We start from the raw sequence: 22,156 nt of genomic DNA on the forward strand, positions 1-22,156 counted from the left end.
CTAGCCTGTTAGGCTGGGCAGACACATTTATGATAAATGTCTTCTTTGCTTGGCTGTGCCAGAATGATAAAAGCCTCTTGAGATGCCTGAACACATCCCCCCAGCACTGGTGACACGGGATGCTCGGAGGCAGTAAGAGGCAAACTGGAGATCTCCACGTGCCCAAAGGGCAGCCTTCCATTTTACCTGCTGCTCTGCCTGACTTGAGAAATTTTGTGGTGTATGGAGGAGAACTCCTGATGCACAGAGGGGCTTGCTGGACATACAACATCTTTCCCTGGTCCCACCTCACCATATCCATGGGACCAACTGTTTTCAGCACAGGTTATTGCTTGTAAACACACACACAATGGTGTGTATGTATATATACATATATATATATATATATATGTATGTATATACACACACCTGAGAACTACTAATTTTCTGGGCTGAGATTTTGCTTTCTAGTGTGAAAATCTGATTTTGAGTGATCTTTTTTAAATTTCTCCTTTCCTCTCCAGTATCCTGTTACGAAATTAAAGAACTACAAGAATGAAACTCTGACTAAAATCTAACTTTAGGTGACAGATTAGTTTAAAATCATGAGGGTGTAAGAATTACCAGACTGAGATTTTTTTTTTTTGTCAGTGCTCAATTTAAGGGAACACTATTAAAGACAGGATTAATATGCTCCATAACCGTCACTGCGTGCAGCAACTGCGAAGGCGGGGTAGGCTTCGTAGGCTGCGTACGTCGCTAAATCTTGTCCCATAGTCACCGCTTGTTTAAGCTGAGTGGCTGTGACAGTTGCAGCTGCATTAGCAATGGTATATCCTGCAGGGGAAAGAAAGGAAAAAAAAATGCAGATTAATGAAAATATCCTCAAAACTCACCACAACCTGATAGTTTTTGATGGGAAGACTTTGCTGTCAATGGGAATGACATAAGGAGAAATGAGTTTGATAATGGGAATAATCTAATTAAATAGGTAATTTCTGGCATGCTTTTCTCTATGTTAAAGGTAATAAAAAAAAGGTGGAAAATTAGTGCATTTTCTCACCTGTTATTTGTTAAACACACTGCTTGAAAAATGCTCCTCACTGTTGAATATTTTTTCCTTAGGCTTTGATTATTTCTGATCTAAGAGGGTATTAAGGGTGCTCTGTACACATCCACACACAACATGAGGAGGGCAAGAAAATGGGGTAATAGAGGGGAAATCTGGGCAGGTTTCATAGAGAAAATATGGCTCTGATAGACTTAATGGTCAAAATACATGCAAGTCAGGACAGCCATGTTAGAGAATGGAAACCCCCTTTATGCAATATTGGGGAGAAAATATTTAGTAAACTGGATTTTTTTTTCCCATCAGTTCCTAGTGGAAACTGTGGTTTCAACACTTCAAAATTTTCCATGGGAGAATGTTAGCATTGCTGATTTAAAATGAATCACTGGGAAAACAAAAGCTTTTGGTACTGGTTTGTCTGAAAGCAGGGTATAGCAGCTTGTCAACCAGACCACAAGACGTTGTTGTGAAGGAAGAAAGAAGGAAACAAAGCCTAAGTTTGGGAAGAGCAGCTGGGGTACCCACTGGCCCTGCTGGGCCAGGCTCTGCTGCCAGACTACATCTCCCAGGGTCCCAAATCTCTCAACAACCAGCTGGGCAATGGGTTTAACTCAAGGTCAGTCAAAGACAAGGTTCTCTCAGCACAGGGAATGGAGATATTGGGCAACATCAAGAGCACATTGCTTCATTGAAGGTGTTACCTTGGGGGAAAATATGAGAAATTCTCTATAATTTGGGTATTTTGGCCACACAGAGTATCTTCTTTGCATCAGCAAAGTGAGGTGCAATATTTCAACTATGAATTGAGAAATCTGTCATTTAAAGCATTTCTGCCACCATCATAGGGGAAACGAGCTGCTACCTGTGCATGGCTTGAGCTGAGCTGGGCTTCAGCAAGCCCTGATCAAGGACCAGTGTGTGTTGCAAGCAGAACCTTTAATGTATGTCAATTTGTTGAGTTTCCAAGACAAATAAATAAGGGTGGATGAAAGAAAAAGGAGAGATTATAATTAAGCAGTAAGTGGAGACTGGATTCAATAAAGAGCCCATTTGGTTTCCATGCTGCGGAAGCCTGCACAAACCCAGACAAATTGATTTTTCTGTGGCTTTTGCGGACTCCTGTGGCAGGAAGCCGGATAGATTTTTTTTTTTTTTTTTTTTTTTTTTTAAATCCATCCTTGAGACACTCCAAACAACTCAGTAGTACTGACTAATGCATTCCTCATGTGCAGTTTGGCATGTGTTTCTCCCACTACATCAGAATAACCGTCATGCTGGAGAGCACAGTAAATGTAATTCCTGTGAGCTGGATTCCTTCTCCCAGTCTGTGTTTTCCATGATTTCTCAAGCTGTTTTGCGCAGTTGCAAGAGCTGTGGAGTATGAATTCCCAAACTGGAAAAAAAGCCTTCCAGTGGGGGTGTGAGAACTGGGATCAGATCCTAACTTTCACAGTTGTGTCATTTCTTTGGCAGATGAAATCAAAAGCGTTGGTTCAAAAGGAGCTGGGGGTGCTGGGGGGACACACAGATGGACCATGAATCAATCAACCACACATCTTTGCAGTGAGGAAGATCTACTCCATCCTGGGTGGCATTGGTAGACTGCAACCAGCAGGTTCAGGTTGGGAACTCATCCCAGATGGGGCACTGGGGACACCAGTGCTGGATCTTGCATCCTATCTGGGGCTCCCAGTTGAAGGGAGGCATCCACAAGCTGGCAGGAGCGGAGGGGAGGTACATACCTGGGATGGGACCCCGAGCAGTGGGGGATGCCCATCCTTGGACGCTGCCCCAACTCGCCTGGCCACAGCCCCAAGCATCTTGCTGTATATGCGGCATTGACCTTGCTGGGAGCAGGTTTGGACCAAATAACCCCCACCCTGGTACCTCCAGCCTGAGTTGCTCTATGGTATGCACACCGTAGTTCTGATATAGAAATAGATTACTACGTAGGCAATAAAGATATCATACACGTAAGTAACATGAGTCAAGGTAGAGTCATGTGGGGGAGTACAGCCAGGTCTGTCCTCAGCGGCCAAAACCACCTTGACATCCTCAAGGAAGCAGCAGGAAAAACAATATCCCAGGAGATCTTTGCTGCACAGACCTTCCCATACCTGGAAAAGCTGGCGCTGCAGGAGGCACCTCTGCTCCCTCCATGGGAATCCCCAGCGTCTGAAGGGTGAATTCTGCTGCGTAGGTTTTGGCTTCATCAATATAGGCACTGAGCTTGGGTGGTGTGAAGGGATGTCTGTGAGCACAACAAAATGTTACCTTGTTTGGTTTTTTTTCCTAGGACTTTCCTGAAAGATGTTTTGATCCACTCACAGATGGCATCATCCCACATATCAAACAGAAACATTATTTTACTGTGCTGATGCATTAACAAAAATACTCTCCTTGTTGTAGTCTGGTTTCTTTGCTGACTTTATTGGCCCTAGGTCTTATTTTGGACACAACATCATTTCAGAGCATGTGGTGCAAAAGAAAGCCTGCCGCAGTCTGGGTTTTTCTTTAAAATACACAGCAAACAATGTTTTAGGTCAGAAATGTTTTGAATCACATTTGGAGACGAATTATCAGCATGTTCCTTCAAGTTGCTTTCTTTTTCCCACAAGAGCTATCATATATTTTTGTACTTAAAAGCACCCTTCTGCCTGATTATTTCTGGCTTTCTGTAATCTTTGCACCACCACAGAGAGAGCACCAAACATGGAAGACATCACTATCAGACTATTTTAGTGTGTGAAAGTTTTTCTCCCTAATATATATTTAAAAAGGGGAAATGGAGACCTGTGCAATTGTATTTTGAGGAGAGATGCTAGATAAAATGCCATAAAAAAAATCCTAAACCACAGAAAACCTCAGATAATTACGTACATGGTGGGGTTCTGGCTGGCGAGGGCAGGGATGGTGATTTTGTATAGGAAGAGCTGCCTTTGGTCTTGGCCAATTGCAGAATGGAGGTGGTAAACAGGCTGTCCCCAGTTGTTTTTCTGACAGATTTCTTCTAAGATCTAGAAGGGAGAAAAGGGATTTTTGCTCAGGTTAATTGCTGTGCAGTAGCCTTCTCACCCATCTCCAGCCTCTGCACTGGTCAGCTTCCTTCCCTCCAAAGGGTTTTCAGGGGTGTCATGGCAGCTTCCTCAAGGCTTAGCAAAAAAACCAACCGACTGGCAGGCAGGGTACAGTCACCTTGAAGTATAAGATTAATCTGAATGTTTTATACTCTAAAAATCTGTTTAATTATTGAAGTTAATTAGTTTCCCATTAAATCGGACATCTTTGTCCTTTTGCTGATTAGCTGTTTTATGCTGTTTTTGGTGTGGTTTGCTTTGAATTCTCCCCAGGAACATGCACCTCTATTTAACAGTGCTAAACCACTAGGGTTACATTTATCTTCATGGCTCTGTTGCCTCCCTGGCTTAGTGAGTTACAGTGCATGAAAAGTCCAAATAGTCTTCTTTCTTTTTTTTTTTTTTTTAAAAAAAAAAAGGAAAAGGGAAAAAAGGCTGTGTTTCCATCCAATTAATTACACAGGCTTCAGTAAGCTATTTCTGCTTCTAGTTTGAAAGAGAAATGCTGAACCACATTGCCCCCAGCCTTAGCACAGCTTATTCCATGGTAACTGGGAATCATTGTCTGGAAACGCTCTTGCTTTGGCTTTGTATTTCTTTTTTCTAATACACTGGGTATGCGCTGTCCCAAATGGGTTTGAACACAGCATGGTGTTCTCGTGACTCCCTGTGAGCAGTGCTCGGACCAGTTATTTTTTTCCAAGTAGCTCCACCAGACCTAACACTCAGCTGAGAAGATGTTAGGTCTTGGGATTCTGTGGTGTTGGCCATGCTGCCAGCTGGGTCAGACTGGAGACCCCCAGATGCCTCCAACCTGCATCTTTCTGTGGTCTAACTATTTAAAATTTACGCTTAATTTTATTTGAAATTAAAATGTAAAATTTAAATGTCAGTGCTGCTTCTAATTTTGTAATCGTAGCTCCGAGTGAAGTTTAGCACTTTGTGGTGAAAATAAATTAGTTCATTACATTTCCTGATTATGGCAACCTGCTTGTTCCCTGCTGTCCCAAAGCCTTTATATGGTTGTCAGTTTTATAATGTTACATCAACATTTAAATCCCCAGTAAGGCAGATCTACTTATTAACACCGAGCATCTCAGCTAGGCAGCAGGAAAAAAAAATCCATAATTTAAAGATGCTGCTAAAAAGTGCAGTGGATGGGAGAGGCTGACCAAGGTGACAGGTATTAACGAAGCTGCCCTATTAATGAGGCTGTTGTGAAGCAAGCTGTAGTATTTTTAAGATCTGCTGTTGTGAAACAGTAGCAGTGGGGGGATTAGGCACCTCAGCTTCTGGGAAAATGTGCCCCAAAAAACTAGTGTTGCAAGTGCCTGGCACTGTACTGCTCTATTTAAAATACATGCAGTGGGGGTTTGTCATGGATGGGAAGAGGAAAAAATTAATTTCACCTGCCCTAAGGCAGTGCAGTGCTACTCAGGTTATTTCACCCCTCTTATATGCTGATAAAAGAGAGTAAGGGGACTGTGAAATTTTGCAGAGGGTGATGTAAAAAATATTTTCCAGTTTTCTGGGGTAGAACAGGGTGTTTTCGTAGACTTCATCAAACCCAATGCTGTGGCAATTGAATTGTTAATAGGCAAAGATGTTCTTCAAAATCCAGGGTGAAGTTAGTTTCTCATGTTGTTTTGGATGATGTAAGGGGAAAGGAGTTGCCGTAAGAGCCAGACCCTCAGAAACTCAGGGAATTTGTTCTGTGTTTGTTCTCCTCAGCCCTCATCCATCCATCTGGATCCCAGTTCCACACACACAACTGCATCAAAAGGCTCCTAGAGCAACCAGAGTTTCTGTCCTGGGCTGGGTTGTGCAGGCAGTCATCACCTCTTTTCCCATAAATGATTTGAAAATGTACATTATTTTTCTAGATATGTGCATTCATTCCATGGTGAAGTGATGCATCCTGTTTATCAAACCCATTTGGGATGAGAATTTCTTTACCCTCAGTGCTTTTATGGAGTAACAGCAATAGCTGGTTTTCATCTTACGCCCACAGGTGTTTATGAAAACTCTTCTCCAAGGGAGAGCAGCTGTTGTTCTCCAGCAAGGTGAGTGAGTATTGCAAGATCCAACTAGTGGTGTTTTATTTTTTTTAATGTCTTTTAAGATGTAAGAATGGATTTCGTTATAAGTCCCCAGTCCAGATTCAAGTAGGGGACCATCTTCCCAAAAGCATTTTAGGCAAATACAACCTCTGGCCGGGATATTGACTCTTTTTTGCGCATGTACCTGAGGAGCAAGCTTGATCCCTTGGGGCTTTAGTGTGACGTGGTTCATCGGCGTGAGCTCCATTCCTGGTAAGAGGTCGTAGAGTTTATCCTCTCCCCTCTTTTCTCCTTTGAGCTGGTATCCGCGCCCCAGGCCCGTGTACGCCAGGTAGCCGCGACCTCCCAGTCCTCTAACTCCCGCAGCCCCTACAGGTACATTCATGTAAATTTCTAGGAATGTAAGAAGGCATTAAACTGAATCAAATCACCGGAAAAATTACCCTGATTCTTGCTGAAATGGAAAAGTTAGCCCCACTCATCAGGTTTGGGATGATGGGCAGGAGCCCCCCATAGCCTGCTGCTGGGATAACCCAGGCTTGACATTGACACTCTTTCTTTTTGGCTCTTATGCTTGCACAGGTGAGTTTTTTTTGGAGGGAGCCCTACTTCTTTCTGACCCAGTTTCCATCTTCTCTCATCAGTTTTCATTTTGTGACACTTTTCTACTCAGATTTGTAGTTGAAAGGCAGAGAGGGGACAGATATCACTTGCTACCCACCAGTGTAATTTCACTTTCTAGAAGAATCCAGAGTTTATACGATCCTTTGCTTATATGAACAAAAGTCCTGTCTTTTCCCCTCCATTATGTTTCTGGCTTTCATCTGGGAACCCTACTTGGGAGCCTGGGGAGACTGCAAGGCAGTTGCATCTGTGCAGGCAAAAACATGGGGCCAGAAAGGGAAATTCCTGCTTCCCTGTCCCCTTCATTGGGAAGGGGGAAAAACTGGCCAGGACAGTCCTTGCCAGCCCTATCAGGGTGCCATGCAGAGTCCCACATGCCATGGGACCTGGCCATGGGCTTGATGACACAAGATGACTGCCACAGGCATCATCTTTGGAAGGAAGATTATTTTTTTTTTTTTTTGTTAGCCCCCAAGCTTACTTCAGCACTTAGCAAACAATGCCTTCAATGATACTTAATTTGGGCATACCGGAGCATGGGGGTTTGATTTGGTCCCAGGTGCAGTCACCCAGGATCAAAGGCAGATCCCCAGCAGAGTTCAGAAATACTCTGTGTTTTCATGGAGTGCTTAGTACTAGGTTAAAGATCCCCTGAAAAGGAGTCCATCTCCCAGAGCACACAATTAATGGCTTTCTTGATTTCAGTGCTGGTTCCCTGCCCTGCATCAGGGCAATGTGACCTTCTTGGGAAACTCCGTGGCTTTGGGTCAGAAAACATCAGGACTGTAAAACTTTCCCTATGACCTTCAAAGCAAAGAGGAAATACAGTGGAGAGCTGTGCTGGTGGCTGGTTGAGGAAGTTGGCTCTGAAGGGGGAAAGAAAAATTGTTTTGTTTGGTCTTCCCTACTGGGGCAAACCCAGGAGGATTTGTAATTTATTTACACTGGACTGAGGGCAATCCCGAAGCTCTTTCAGGCTTGCTCTGGGAAAATGGTTATTTTTTTCGTGCCCTGCTTAGTCTGCTGGAAGATCACTACGCCTTTGGGAAGGATTGAGTCTAAAAACGGTCTTCCATCCCTCTCTGAAAGGGGTCCAGCATCTAGGACAAAGCCAACACCTTCAACATGAGTCTATGGAGCAGCCACCCAAGTCCTGAAGGAGGTATGTTGCTAGAGCTGAGTATTGGTGTGACGGGAGTTACCTCGGATGGAGGGAGGTCGGATGATGCTCCTGTTGCTGATCCCCTTGGTGGTGGTGAAGTGGAGGTTGGGGATAGCCGCATAGGCTTGGGGTGCGTAGAAAACCGGGGCGCCCAGGTAGGTGGTGGCGGGGTCATACATGTGTCCGAAGGTGTAGGTGTATTCCCCTTGAAGCATGGTACCTCTGCCACCTGTGCCCCGGGTGTATCTGATGTAGCTGTCTTTGTCGACGGGTTTGGCTAATGTCACCTCGATCGGGGACCCATCCAGCACCTTCACGCCGGGGTGGTGGGACAGAGCACAGGAGAAGCACAAGTGTAAGTCTCCAAGGGGCATGGGGGTTACCCTGTCTGGGGAGGCAGTTTCCCCACATGGTTTGCTAATGGGATGGCAAGATGGAGAAAACCACCCAAAAAAGCCAAAATCTCCCTCCCACAGGTGAAAGAAGGCACTGGCTGGGTGAAGGCTTAAGGTGTTGAGAGCACCCAACCCTGACTGCAGCTGGGAGAGGCTCCTTAACTGAGTTAGCACAGTTGTGAAGCTTTCAGAAGGCTTCGCTTCCCTGAAAAGTAGCATGTAAATCAGCAAGATTATATGTGCTCCCATGGAGAACAGCAGTAGCACTAAAAATAGGAGTGGGGTTAACACCTCTTCGGGAACAACTCTTACATTACAGTGCTGTGAATTACATGCAGTGCAAGAAGTACTAAATACAGCAGCCTCCTTGCAAATCCGCATCTGAAATTGAAGCAGATGTTTTGGGTTGACCCTGTTTGTCCCAATTTGCCATTCACACATTGCCCTGCAAGTGTTTTTGTTGGCAGACGTGGAACAAGGATGTGAGCATGAGCCAAGGGAACCCATAACCCCTCGTTTGCTAGTCCTTGTTTTGGCTTTGCTCTGCTTTATTATTTTATTTTATTTTATTTTATTTTATTTTAGCAGTGAACTACAGTCTGAGCTGGGCAAACATTTAGCACAAATGCAAGAAGTCAAAATGAACAGTTTGTGTACATCAGAGCTGCTGAAAAATGAATTCAGGAGTATAAAAGCAGCCTCCAAAGAGAATATAAGGCTAACACCTTCAGCTTGTTTTTGTAGCTAATAAAGCAGGCAGCTTTGTTTCAGCTGTGTATAACACACTGCGTTTAAGCCCCATGAATAAGCATTTACAGTAGCTTTACCTTTCCATTCAAGGCTTTCATAGCTTCCACTGCATATTCTCTTTTATTAAAGTGCACAAAGGCGTAGTCTCTAATTTTCTTTACTCTCTCTACTGCACCTGCAGAAAATGTTGCAATATTAGTTGGGCATGGCTATTAGCTGAAAAATACAGATCTGAAAGAGCAACTGTGTTGGGTTATGAGCCTTTGGAGGGCAAAGGCTGACCAGTGGTAAAAGAACAAGAGGACAGTGTCTTCTTACCTCTTAGGATGTATATGCCATGGGAAAGCACATATATCATGGTTGTAGTATTTCAAGGCAAACTAGAAGTATTTGGGGTCAGACACCAGTAAGTTTCCTATTGAACTGGACTCGTTTTCTCCTGTCCAAAATGCTCTGTTGGATGCTACCTTTGGTCTTGTGTCTCCCCTCTGTGACAGACTGCCACAGCTGGATGGCCGAGCAGGACATGTAACAGCCCAGGATTTCATGAGCTACAGACTAATGTCACCATGAGATCTCCATCTCCATAGTTTCGTGTGTGCATCGTACATGTTACTCAGAGGCAGCTGCATGAAAGCTGATGCTTCTGACATAAAACAAGGAGGATCTTCTCTTAACCACCAACTCAGGATGTTTAGCAAGAATGAGTACCCAGTCCTGCCCGGGACACAGCAACCCTGGGCATGGGGATAGGCTGGGACAGACAGGGCAGCAGGTTTCTGTGTGAGCGGGGCACCCCTGGGACAGGGTGGTGAGGGATCCCCGTCTCCAGGGATGCCCTGATTTGCTTTGACACGGCCCCATCAGCCTGCTGCAGCTGTCCTGTTGGCCCTGCTGGGAGTGGGGTCGAGCTGGAGACTCCCACCCTAGTGCCTCCAGCCTGCCTCTTTCTTACACCTCTGTAATTACCCCAGATAATTCAAATGCTTTTTGTTCTTCTCTTCTATGTCCATCCTCTACAGTTTCCCTTGTCAACTGCTCTGCTGCTGAGAACTTCTCAGCACTGAGATACTCAGCACTAATAAGTTTGTCTCCAAAATAACCACACTGGTCCTATTCCCCCCCGTCACAAGATTTAGGCATCTGCCTTTTCTTCTCTAATTGTTCATCTTCCCTGCTCCTGTGGGTTGGGAAGCATATCATCTACCAGCCCAGCCACTGAAACTATAACACCCCCAAACATATCCTTTGGAAATATGGCTAAGGGATGCTGAATGACTCTTCTGTTGGCTTTCTGCCCTTTAAAGCTGAACAGGTGCACAGGGAAATGTCATATTGCCGCAAAAAGCACTTACTTAAATAACTGCATGAGAAAATACATTTCTTTGGAGTTCAGGGGGAGTCATTAGGAGCCCCAGCAGGCAAAATAAAGCCTGTCCCAACCTGTAACCTGAGCAGCCTGCATGTCTTCAAAATGACAGCAGAACAGTAAGTAGCATTTCACATCCTTCTGGGACTGGAGGGTGAATTTCTAAGCCTGAAGTTATCAGAGTTATATGCTGAATGTCTTGTTTACAAGTCAAGGCTTTAATGAGCTCTCTGTGTTTTGAAAATCCCCCTTCCACCACCTTGAGAGTGCTCTTTGTTACTGATCCTCACCTGAGTCAAAACTGTTGCTTTTCCCTGCTTCTGCCTCTACCAGAGCAAAGCAATGTGATACCCACCCTCGGGTCATCTCCCCAGAGAGACCATCCATGTGACATTGCAGGGGGAATATTGTCACCTTCAGTACATTTGGAGAGCACAACTTTCCTTCTGGAAAATTTGCAAGGCATGAGGATTTTTTTGCCAAAATCTCTAGGGAGCAAGGGCAGGGCTTTTTAGTGAGACAAGTGATGCGTATCTTTATAGAAGTCATCAGGCACTGAATTTGGCACAGATTTAAGGATGATGCTCATACTATATTCCAACCTGCGATGCATAAGCAGCATTTCTGGTAGTGTCTATGGAGCCTGTAGCGACATGGTAATTGCTCTGTCACAGGGACCTCTGGGTTGTAACTCCTTTGGTTAGGATCATTTTTTATTGGATGGCTTGTTATTGTCAAAATAGATTCTTAATGCCCTGGATCAGATGTACATTGAAATGCAGCACAACGAATAAGGCAGATAACTAGGGCAGGGAAGTGAATAATTTCAGATACTTGCTGACTTTTTTGATTGTAATCTCACTATAACTTAAACTACATTTTCTCTTCCCAAAGCTCAGGTTTTGCTGCTCTGATGCACATATTTTTGAAAGCATGGCACAGCTTTAAAAAAGACGTTCCTGACTTTATCCACAATAAATAAAGCTGTCCATTTTAAAAAATAAAAGGAATTTCCAGCATGAGAAGTAAAAATGATAAAGTGAAAATTAAAGATGATACAGATCTCCTGTTGTTGTACTAGAAAACTTGTCGTAGGACCAAAGCAGTTGACTGTTACCAAAGTGCCAAAGTGGCATAAATGTGTTTCTGGGGAGTGAGAGCAGTTCAATATTCAGGAGCAAAACTAGATAAATAAAAGGAGGAAACAGTTAAGAGAATGGGATGGTACATATTTAAGTCAGGGGTAAAATGGAATCTCTAACAACTTGGTGGTGGCTAAAATTATTAGCCAGAAACATTAGAAGGACAGAAGAGACTCATAAGGAAACCTCCTAAAGACCTTTGCCTTGCAGCCTAGTACAAAAAAAGACAAATGTATAGAGCAGCAATGAAGAGTTAGTGAAGAAAAAATTAAGCTCTGTAGTGTATTTTTAAAAATTAATTGAAGGAAGTTAATAGGAATGAGATGAACGACGATCTCACATTGCCAGGCATAAATTACTAAGGCCTAGTGAACTGTGTGGCTTGGAGAGCTGCAGAAACCGGTTATTTTTACTTTGCTGGTTTTGGGTAGAATTTCCTAAAGCTGGAGCAACCCAGAGGTAAAATCTCTTTTGAAAGCCAGCAGGATTTTTATTCACCCAAAAATCTACTTGTTTTTTTTAAAATCTCACCCTACGTGCATGTAATATACAGCAAGAAATACTGTCACATTCTGCGTTAAATGATAAGCATTGACTATCCACAAATTTTCAGAAAAATCTGGGGGATATTGTATGAAAATGATAGAATTCAGAATTTAAATAGATTAGATAGAAAGTATTTGTATTAAAGCTCTCTATTTCTATCATCATCCCTTGCAATAGAAGAAATCACCCCATTGTTTCACCAACTATCTCTTTTTAAGAAAGATCGAAATGATTCAAAATAATTTTTACGACACAGGCATCCCCATGTAACATTTTGGATCTCTTCCTGTTGGCAATCATCCTAAAAAGGTTAGTAGTGTTGTTAGCTGGAAATTAAGCAGCCCTTAATGGAATGCCATGATGTGCATTTTGGGTGGGCACCTTCAGCCTAATGATGGTTTTTGTGGCATCACACATGAACATTTCACAGTGAAAAAGCAGTTATTTTTATCTCTTCCTTTGGCGTTTTATGAATGGAGAAATATTTCCATTTGCAGTAGCAGTACTTATTTAGGAGCTACAGCGTCAATGGATTCCTACCTGGTTTGATGTTGAACTCCTTTTCTATGGTCTCTTCAGTGGTGGAGAGCATGAGGTTCCTCACATAAAGAATTTTTACCGATGACATGGTGTCTTCGTCCACCTCTACTTCTGGTTCTGCCCAGTCAACGGCGATAGGATGTCCCCACAGCTGGATCCTTCCTTTAAAGGAATTGGCACGGTCAGTGTCAGACAGGCTTTGTTTCCTCTCGCTTCTGCTCAGAGACTATATCAGGTGCAGTATGAAAAGCAGAACAGGCCAGTTCTACAAACAGGGCTGAAATAAGCCTTTCTAGCTCAAAGCACGGCTGCCTCATTAACTCAGTTCCAAAAGCAGATGGTCACACTTTGAGTGTCCTCCCGCTAATACCTTAGATGCCTGCAGAAATGCAGAATTAAAGAAGTGAAAATATGGCATGATTCACTAATGTCTGCATTCCCCAGAGTGCTCTCTGAAGGGAAATATTTTAATGAACTGATAAAAATCCCTCTTGGCTGTGAAAGTTTCATTCCCTAGATAATAGGAAAGGGATCCAGAAGTCCCAACTGGATGAAATGAAATGGTAAAAGCAAGGATGTCTCTGCATGCAAGTATTTGAAGCTGTATGGTCCCCACTGGGTGAAGTTGCAGCAGAAATAGTATAAAGGAGGGAAACAAAAAGTAACAAGGCATAAAACAGACTTTGGGTGTGGAGGAGAAGCCCATGGGGTCTGGATCTAGATGCTGAGGGGCAGAGAACAAAAAGAGCAAATAAAGAGGCAGTTAAAGGCAATCCTGTCATGTTATCACGCTAAGGTCCGTGACTATTTTCACTGAGTCACCTAATCTGTTAGGTAATTGATTAGTCAGATAGTGATGTTTAATATGTAATGAAAACAGACTGCCACAACCTGGTCTCAAAGCTGTGGGAATCACAGTGATGAGCAGCAGGACACCAGGTAAGGAAGAGGGACCTCTACAGAGTGATGGTTTCTAGACCTCCTGTCTTCTCCAGACAGCAATGATACCTCTTTCCTCCTCTTTTTCTTCCCTGTCCCTTCTGCACAGCTTGTAGGGAGATCTTCCTCCCTTTTCTCTTCAGGAGTAGTTGAAATCTGGCCACTCACTAATATCCAGAGCCCCAAATTTCATGCGCTCTATCTGTGACCCACTTTTTCTCCAGCAATTTTAATCAGCTCAGCAGCTAGTTGTATGAAAGTACATTAGGGACCATTTTCTGTCTTAGCAGCATGGAAAGTGCTAGATATTCCTTCCAAATAATGAAATAAAACGTCTGCCTCCTCTGCAAATGTCCCCCAAAGAGTAAGTGGGTATTTCTGTGTTTTTTCTTTCTTTCTCTCTTATATTTAGGACATGGAGATTGGGTCCTCCAAGGCCTTAATTATGCTAAAACCTGGAATAAACCCAGGATTACCTATGCTGATAGAGGGAAAATGAGAATCCTGCAAAACATCTTTGGAAAGATCTAAAAAAAGGCATTCTGTCTTGCATCTCTGCTTGGATAACCTGTCTAAGATGGTATGGGAGCTCCAAAATAGAGAAAATTAAAGGGTGAAGGTAGAATTTGGAGAGCTGTTCTTCTACACTGGAATTGAAAATTAACAAACAAAATGGAAAGAGACTGGTCCCTGCTAGGAAGGCTCATGAATGAACTGGGATTTGTGGAGTGAGGTTGGGCTGATGTTCAGCTTTCAGCACTGCCCAGTCTGAATTGGGCTGTTATGACTAGAAATACAGAGATGGCTGTTAATGGCAGGCAGCTGGAATGAAAGGCTGTGTGACCCTTTCCGAATTGCCATTTTCTGTTCAATAGTGGAAATAATGACCTGGTTGTATTGCAACAAAGATCTAAGCCTGGTGTCTGCACTAGCCTCTTGCTAAAACCCAGTCTTCTTCCACCCTCTCGTTTAACCAGGAGACGGGACTAAGCATCTTTCTTTTTGAGCATTTCCGTGTCTTCTACAAAGGTCCCTCCATGAGCAGTGAGGTTGAGAGTAAAGGAAATGTCTTGATAATGATATTCAATCTCACATTCATACAATGCATCAGGTGGAGACAGATTCAGTTCTGGCTTGAAAGTTTTTTCAAGTTCCTCCTGTATGTTTGCAACATCAGAAGACCCTAGCTCCTGCTCGGGCCTTTGAAATTCCACAAACTGTTTACTGAGATGTCCCTGAATTGGAAATCACTAGTGTATTGCACGTGTCTGTTCAGGGCTACGTGCTTGTTCCATCTGTCTCGCTGTCTTTGCTCAGGATTTCAAATGCTCCACTCCCTCAAGGCTGCCGTCGGCAGCTGTGGCTGTGCCTGCTCCTTCCTTCGTTCTCGATATAGAAACCATGGAAAAGTTGTGCTGAAGCACAGACCAGCTGAATGTGCTCCTACAATCAGGGAGATGCTCAACTGATGGAGAAAATGCAGAATAAAAGGAAAAATAGTCAGCATGAGATATCCCATAATAACTAGGTGTATTTAGTTCTCAAAATCATGCTTGATTTTTTTACAATAATAAAAAAGGATTTAAATTACTCCGGGTATTTCATGGGTTGTAGTATAGAAAGAGTGAAAGAAGACTGGTGGCTTATGAACAAGTCTCAAAACAGGTTTATTAAATTCTTTCACCAGCAAGTGACCTGGGTTCAAGAAAGCACTACAGGAGCTGCTGAGCATAAGAAAGCATGAGAAAACTGGTGAAATCACTGCAAATGCACTTAATGTGTAGTGAGCCCTTCATCTAACACCTGCCCACCTCTCTTTACTTCACAATGGTCTTTGAATGTCCCCCAGTGCCAAATTGCATAGATTTATTCTTGACATTGTTTAAATCCTAATGTTTAAATTCCTAATTTGAAGTTTTCTTCCCATACAGAAAATATCCATTTTTAGGAATATCCTCAAGACTGTATATGTTTTTGGATGCTTTCCTGAGTGGTTCTCTTTGATAGGCCATAACTGAGGCTATATTTTATATATAATTGAAGATAACCACAGGATAATACATATCCTACAACAGAGCTCTATAGATACACACAGCTAAATTTATCTAGCTGTATTTTTAATAAATTCAACCTTCTAAATGAAGAGCATGGGTAATGATCAGGGTGCTACATCAGGATCTGTGGTGAATCACTCACCTTGCACCCCAGAGCCAGGGTGACTCCATCAGCCAGCCATGGTGTACTGGGGTCCCTCTGCTCTGATTGTCTCTAGCAGCCTAGAGGAGAAAACCCAGCAATGTTCGCTTCCTTGGGTACCCGGGCCCTCTGGACACCTCAGTCTCACTGCAGTGCAACATGTCCGTAGGTGACCCCTGCGACGAAGCCATCCCTACCACCCTCACCATCTGTACTAACCTGGGAGCAATTTTCTCCTGGCCATGGCTGCTGCCCGATGGCTTTCATATTCTACAAAAGCAAAACCCCGGTTTTTGGTTTTATCAGCTGCACTAGGGTAGACAATGACATCCACAACTCCGTCCGTGACTTTCTTCATCTCTGCTAAAATTTCCTCCCTCTTCTTCATTTTAGGGATCCCTCCCACAAACAGGCGGCAGTTGTCCACGCTGGCACAGACCCCGAGGAGACGACCGTTCCTGAGTATAAACAACATTGCTGGTTTGTCAGAAGTCAGGATCAGTTCTCAAAGAGAGGAAAAAATTAAAATAAACCCCAATTTTGTCCCAAAACACAAGGCCAAACACAAGGTCTTGTGCTCCTGTGGCATGTGCTCTTTGGGATATTCAAGAAGTCTTGCTCAATACAGAAGCTAACATGAGGGCTGCCGCTGCTAATTTTGACATCAAAGTAGCTGAAATGAAGGATTTGACATCAAGAAGAAACCAAAGACAAATTCTGCTTTTCCTTTCTGGGACTCTCCCTTTTGCTATTTAAAAAAATGGCTGCTACCAGGCAACTGTACCTACCACCTATGGTCACAGCAGTGACTCTTGTGTTGCCACCACTATAAGCCAGGATTTGTTGTGTTCACTTGTCACTTCCCAGTCACCATTGTCCCTCATGACTAAGGTTTCGGAGAAAGAAAATCCCTTGTCATAGAGAGATATGATTTGGGGCTCACTGATTGGTCTGTTGTGCAGACATACACTTCGCTCACCAATTCATGGTCCAGATACATCTTGTAGTCTTCAGTAGTTAAAAACTTTAGAAGAGTCTTTGGAACAAGGGAAGTAAACAGAGGAGGTGGAGGTGGACAAAGCCTACTCTTTAAGACTGTCCAATCTCTGGTACAAACCATTTTCAAGCCCTCCCTGTGTGCCTTGTGACCTGCTCATCCTTGGGGTTGCTAGTAAACCAATTCCCAACCCATCTTTTTTTATTAAAAACAAACCCAAAAGCCATAAAATTACCAGAATGGTTTATCTCTAAATGCTTCTAAGCAAAGGTATCTACTCATCCCACTCTGAACTGGAAAAAAACATTGTGTGGTTGAAATCAAAACAAAACATGTTGATGGGCCCATATGTTGTTGATTTCTGGGTGTTTTGTTCCTAATTTTTAGTCACAAACATGAGGGCTGTTTTTGTTCTTATCTATTAGGAAAAGTCACTGGTTTGCCAATTTGTTTCCATCCTATTTCACCATTTTTTGCAATCTGTCTCCCAGAACATATCTGCAGTATAGGTCATGAGAGAGACTGTGAATAGGAATAAATCAACCAAAAACAACTGAGAGAGGAACATGAAATAGACAGCAATAGTTAAGTGAAAGTAAATTTGGTCCAAAGCAAAATATTTTTTCCAATGTTCTGGTAGATTTTTTTTTATTTTTTTATTTTTTTTTTTTTGGATAAGGAAGAACTTTCCTGCAAAAGATTTTGGCTCGGATGAGTCCTACATAATACCTTTATACTACAGCATAAAGCAATGACTGCAAAGGGAGACAAGAGGTGCTTTCCTCTTAAAGTTTAGGTATCTAAATAATCTTCCACGGGATTACAAGGAAAAATATGCCTTGCATAACAAAATAGATTAATACATATTATTCAAATTTGATGCAAAGGTGTTTGCCACGCTTACCTAATCTCATAATTATTGAGTTGCTTTATTGCATTCTTTGCCTCCTGTTTATTTGAGAAGGTCACAAAGGCATAGCCCCTGTTGTTGCCATTAAAGTCCATCATCATTCTCATTTCATAGATTTTGCCAATCTGGAAATAGAAAGAAAAAGGTTTGTCAGCAAGGTGGGAAGCGTTTAAACAAGACCAGCCGCTTCCTTGACTATATCATGTCAGAGCTCCACCAGTAGTCTGAGCCAAACCATCCCCAGTTCAGCCTTGAAATGTAGCTTTGATCATCACTAACCTCTGCAGTACAACTACCCACCATAAAGTCTTACTTTTTCACATAGTGGTACAAGTTCATCTTCAAAGAGGTCTCGGGGCAGTTTCCCAATAAAGATCTCACACCCCCTCTCTGGCGGAGGGCCATCCCAGCCAGGTGGTGGGCCTCCATATTTCCTCTGCCCATTTTCCTGCCATGAGAAAAATGAAAGAATGGTTTAGATACAGATTTTAAATGTGGATGTAATCAGCCCCTTCCCAGAGAATGACACTTCAGACACACTTCATTACCAGTGGGCTGGAGGCACACACTCTCTTTCCTTTCAGGAAGCAGCTCTTTACAGTCTTGCCAGAGAAAACATTGTGTGCATTGGCTGCCCTGCTGCCATATCTGTACTGAAATGCTTTGATAACCCAGTTAGTATGCTGAGTGATGTACTGGAGAAGGGTCTAGTTTGTACTAGTTGGGTTTTGCTAAGGAACATGCATCAGTGTATTCTCTGCAACTCAATTGCTACTTCAGATGTCCAAGACGGTCAAATACCTCCTTGGAAAATGTAGGTCTTCTTGTCTATGGGACTGTGTATTAGTTGTGGACTGCACACTATAACACTTGCAAAATTTATAACTTGTCATGATTCTTCATCCAGTCATAAACATTTATTAGCAATAATATTGCCTCTTATTTTAGTAATCGATGGAGAGCTTCCTACTCTACAGACCAAAGGAAAGATACTGGTAGGATCATATTAGAAAGCAGAAGGACTTCCCAAAAGCAAGAGGCATTTGGACCTCAGAAAGTGCTAACATAGGGGGAAAACTGGAGACGAAGGTAGAAATTTGGAAACGTGGACACAGTGAAAGGGGTCAGCCAGGGAGTCTGAAGCAGCATGGACAGCAGGTGATGCTGGAGCTGCTCAGCGCCCTTGGAAAAAGACTTTTGTGCCAGCAGCTGGGCTTAGCACAAGGCATGGTGAGGACCTGGGCCTGGAGATGGGTATGGAGAAATGGTGCATCCCAAAGTCCACCCTTTCCTGTACCCAGGAGTGGTGAAGACCTTTCTCTGTGCTGGGTGTTTTCAAGGAAGCCCAGCATAGGAGGAGGTCTGGGCAAAGAAGAAGACAGAAGCAGCCCCACAGGGGGGACAGAGAAAGGCCATCCATGGTGGGAGGCCATGTGAGGGACAAAAGATGATGCCTACCTACCCAAGAGACTCTTTAGGCAAGGAGCATGTCTTGGCCCCGAATAATATTCAAAGATGTGAAGACCAGCCAGTATTTTCTTTTTGCTATATTTTTACTAGGTGAATGTGTCTCTGTTCTCTCCTATTTTTCACCTTCCTTCCTTCCTTCCTTCCTTCCTTCCTTCCTTCCTTCCTTCCTTCCTTCCTTCCTTCCTTCCTTCCTTCCTTCCTTCCTTCCTTCCTTCCTTCCTTCCTTCCTTCCCCCCTCCCTCCCTCTCCTCCCTCTCCTTCCTCTTCTCCCTCTTCTCCCTCTTCTCCCTCTCCTGTTCTGCAGCAATGCCCTGCTTCCAGAGGAGCTGTAATTCTGTTAATTTTTCTATTTCTGGCTCTCTGATAATTTCTGTAGTCATTTACCACTCTGGGATTATTCCAGGCAAGTGAATGCCTGTACAGCTGACCAAGAGGAAGGCCTAAAGCACATAAGCAAACAGGTATCTTTGCAGGAAAATATGAACATACCACAAGTTCTTTCAGTTTTCCTGAGCTTATAACAGGCCCTGAATTATCCATGCTCATTCCTGTTTTGCAAATGTTTCCAGCATAGTGATGGAATCACAGGGACATTTGAATTTATGAATGGTTATAGCAAATCTAACAGGAAGACAATGATGTTTCAGGCTATTTTTCTGCATCCAGTTTGGCTGAACTGAGCATGTTGCTGACTTGGGATTTTTCTGTCTCTCTTCATTTGTTAGATGAAGACAAAAAGTGATGGTTGTGTTTTGTGTTGTTGCAGTCATCTGCAGTCTTCACTGGTGTGGCAGTTGAAGGAATGCTGAGCTCATCAATAATAGTCTGAAAATGGTCAGAGGAGTCTTACTGTCCCACTTTAAGCCAAATGAGAGACAGTCAAAACCAGGGTGGTTTGTTTTTTTTTTTTTTCATTTTGTCAATATCTATGGGAGCTGGTGTGTGAGGAGACATAGCAAGAAAAAGGTCTTCCCTCAATCTGCAGTGGTTTCATTTGTGGCTTGAAGGCAGCATCTCAACAAACTCATCTTGTCAAGGTGTCTGGAGGGAAGGATTTCATCATCCGCTTCACAAACCCTGACGTGCATTGAGGAATAAGGTGTTTGGCTGCACCAATAGATACGTTGGAAGAAAAGCCCAAAGAGACATGGAAGAGGAAATTAAGAGGGGGAAAAAAAAAAAAAAGAAAATAGTAAGCTTGGAATGGAAAAGGTAGGGAGGAAGATGTTGGGATGTGTGTGTGGGCTGGGGGTTGAAATCTGTGCCTTAGGAATTAGCTATAGCTAGATGTGACAGTATGAAAAATTGAAGACTGGGATAAAGAAATCCACAGTAAATATAAAACATGTAGAAGTTATTTATCTTCTGGGTCAGGCACAGCAGAAAGCCTCCTCAAGGGCAACAAACCCTCCTGCTGGCCTGGCCCTGAGGGGCACACTGGATTAAGGTCTATAGGAAAACATTTTTTCCCAGGAGTCTCAGTTTTTGCTTTGGGCTGTTGTGCCCTCTAGTGCTATGCAAAGCAAGGCAAAGTTCAAGGCAGTGACCTGCCTAAAATTCAGTGTTTTCAGTTACTTCTTCCAGGACAAAATGTCACTCATATTAGTGACCAACGCTTTCAAAAAATTAGTTTGTTTTGCTCATGCTAATTGAGAAAGACTTCTTCAGATGGCTTTTGAAGCACATGCCCAGTGTCCACCTGCCCTAACTAAAAGAGCCTGTGCACTTGGAGACCTTGAAGACTAAACTGAGAGCAAAGCCTTGGTATTTGGGTGCGAGGATCTGTACAAAAGGCAGATCTGGTGATGACTTCCTATGGCCAACTCTGGACCTACATTCTTCTGAAACTTTGTTTAGTGCATTTTATTTGCTCTGGTACCACTGCAGCCATGGCTTTGAGGCACCAATCCCAACCTTTCTCAACATTATTTCCCAGCAGTTTTCAGGGTTTTTTTCCACTCATCATAATTTAGCATGGGCAAAAGAATTCCTGGAGGAATAAGATCCTGCTTCTTAAAATACATCACCTACTACATGTAATTATGTGTGGCACATATGTTACAGACAGAGAGAAGAAGAATGAGCAAGGGGTGCTTCATGTATACAGATGCACTGCTCAAGCCCCCGATGAAACGCAGCACTTCAGGATGAAGCCAGACACTGCACACAAAACGATGTGACTGTGAGTTCCTACCTGGATCAAATTATATCCCGTTCGCTGAATTAACGCACGGAGGGCGGCTTCTTTCTGTGTGCCGGTCAATCCATCCCCGGATTTGTGATTTGATTCCATTGTGAGTGATTATCAGCAAAAAATCAGGTTAATTAGGGGTGCTCACTGCAATCAAATTTAAGATAAATTAAATAAATTAATACAGCTAGGAGGAGAAAGTCAATGCTCCTGAGAAAGTTAACAGAATCATTCTTCCTAAATCAGTTATTTTGAGATCAAAACAAAACAAAACACCAGAGACTGTAGAAAAAGCAAAAAGGTCCCCCTCATGTTGCATGAAAATAAATAATATTTAAACCTACAGATTTTGGACAGCATTCAGTTGAGATGCAGAGAGATATTGTAACATATCAGTGCACTTGTCTTAGGAGGTAAACACATGTAAGATGCCTAGTCCTGTGCTGAGTACATGATGAGGTACTTCATGCCATCGCATCCTGTGGGTGCTGGGAAGAGAACCTTGTACAAGCCATGTCTGGCACTTTATGAGAAACGGGACCTAGGTCCAGATTTGGCCTATATTTAGAAATCAAGAACATGGGAGAACTTCAGACCTGTATCTAGGTTCAGGGCTGGAATAACCTTGGGATCAGATGTTTTGATTCAGAGCTGTAGTTTTAGGTCACATCTAAATAAAGATACTTTATGTAAGTTTTGGTTTTGGTTTGAATGCACCACAAATCTGAAATCTGAATCTG

At 43.1% G+C, this 22,156-nt stretch overlaps 1 protein-coding gene across 2 annotated transcripts; it reads right to left on the reverse strand.

Moving 5' to 3' along the window:
* Positions 1-664: 664 nt before the first annotated feature.
* On the reverse strand, positions 665-21,518 carry A1CF (APOBEC1 complementation factor). 2 transcript variants are annotated; one of them, XM_074924294.1, is made up of 11 exons: positions 21,420-21,518; positions 18,069-18,203; positions 17,750-17,880; positions 16,068-16,306; positions 12,714-12,875; positions 9,194-9,291; positions 8,012-8,282; positions 6,370-6,554; positions 3,929-4,065; positions 3,166-3,299; positions 665-816 (listed from the first exon to the last, which is right to left on the reverse strand). In XM_074924294.1, the coding sequence occupies exons 1-11, from the start codon at positions 21,516-21,518 to the stop codon at positions 665-667; spliced, it is 1,743 nt and encodes a 580-aa protein (XP_074780395.1). The 2 variants fall into 2 exon arrangements, with proteins under 2 accessions (XP_074780395.1, XP_074780394.1); XM_074924293.1 differs by having other exon boundaries at positions 6,370-6,578.
* Between the last annotated feature and the right edge of the window lie 638 nt (positions 21,519-22,156).

This window comes from Athene noctua, chromosome 21, assembly GCF_965140245.1.
Source record: "Athene noctua chromosome 21, bAthNoc1.hap1.1, whole genome shotgun sequence".
Taxonomy (NCBI): domain Eukaryota; kingdom Metazoa; phylum Chordata; class Aves; order Strigiformes; family Strigidae; genus Athene; species Athene noctua.

Coding starts and splice junctions, on each gene's coding strand:
- A1CF (XM_074924293.1), bottom strand. CDS start 21,518: ATGGAATCAAATCACAAATCCGGGGATGGATTGACCGGCACACAGAAA. Junction 4,066..6,369: donor GGATCAAGCTTGCTCCTCAG/GTACATGCGCAA, acceptor TCTCCCTTCTAG/ATCTTAGAAGAAATCTGTCA. Junction 3,300..3,928: donor GCCAGCCAGAACCCCACCAT/GTACGTAATTAT, acceptor TTGTGCTCACAG/ACATCCCTTCACACCACCCA.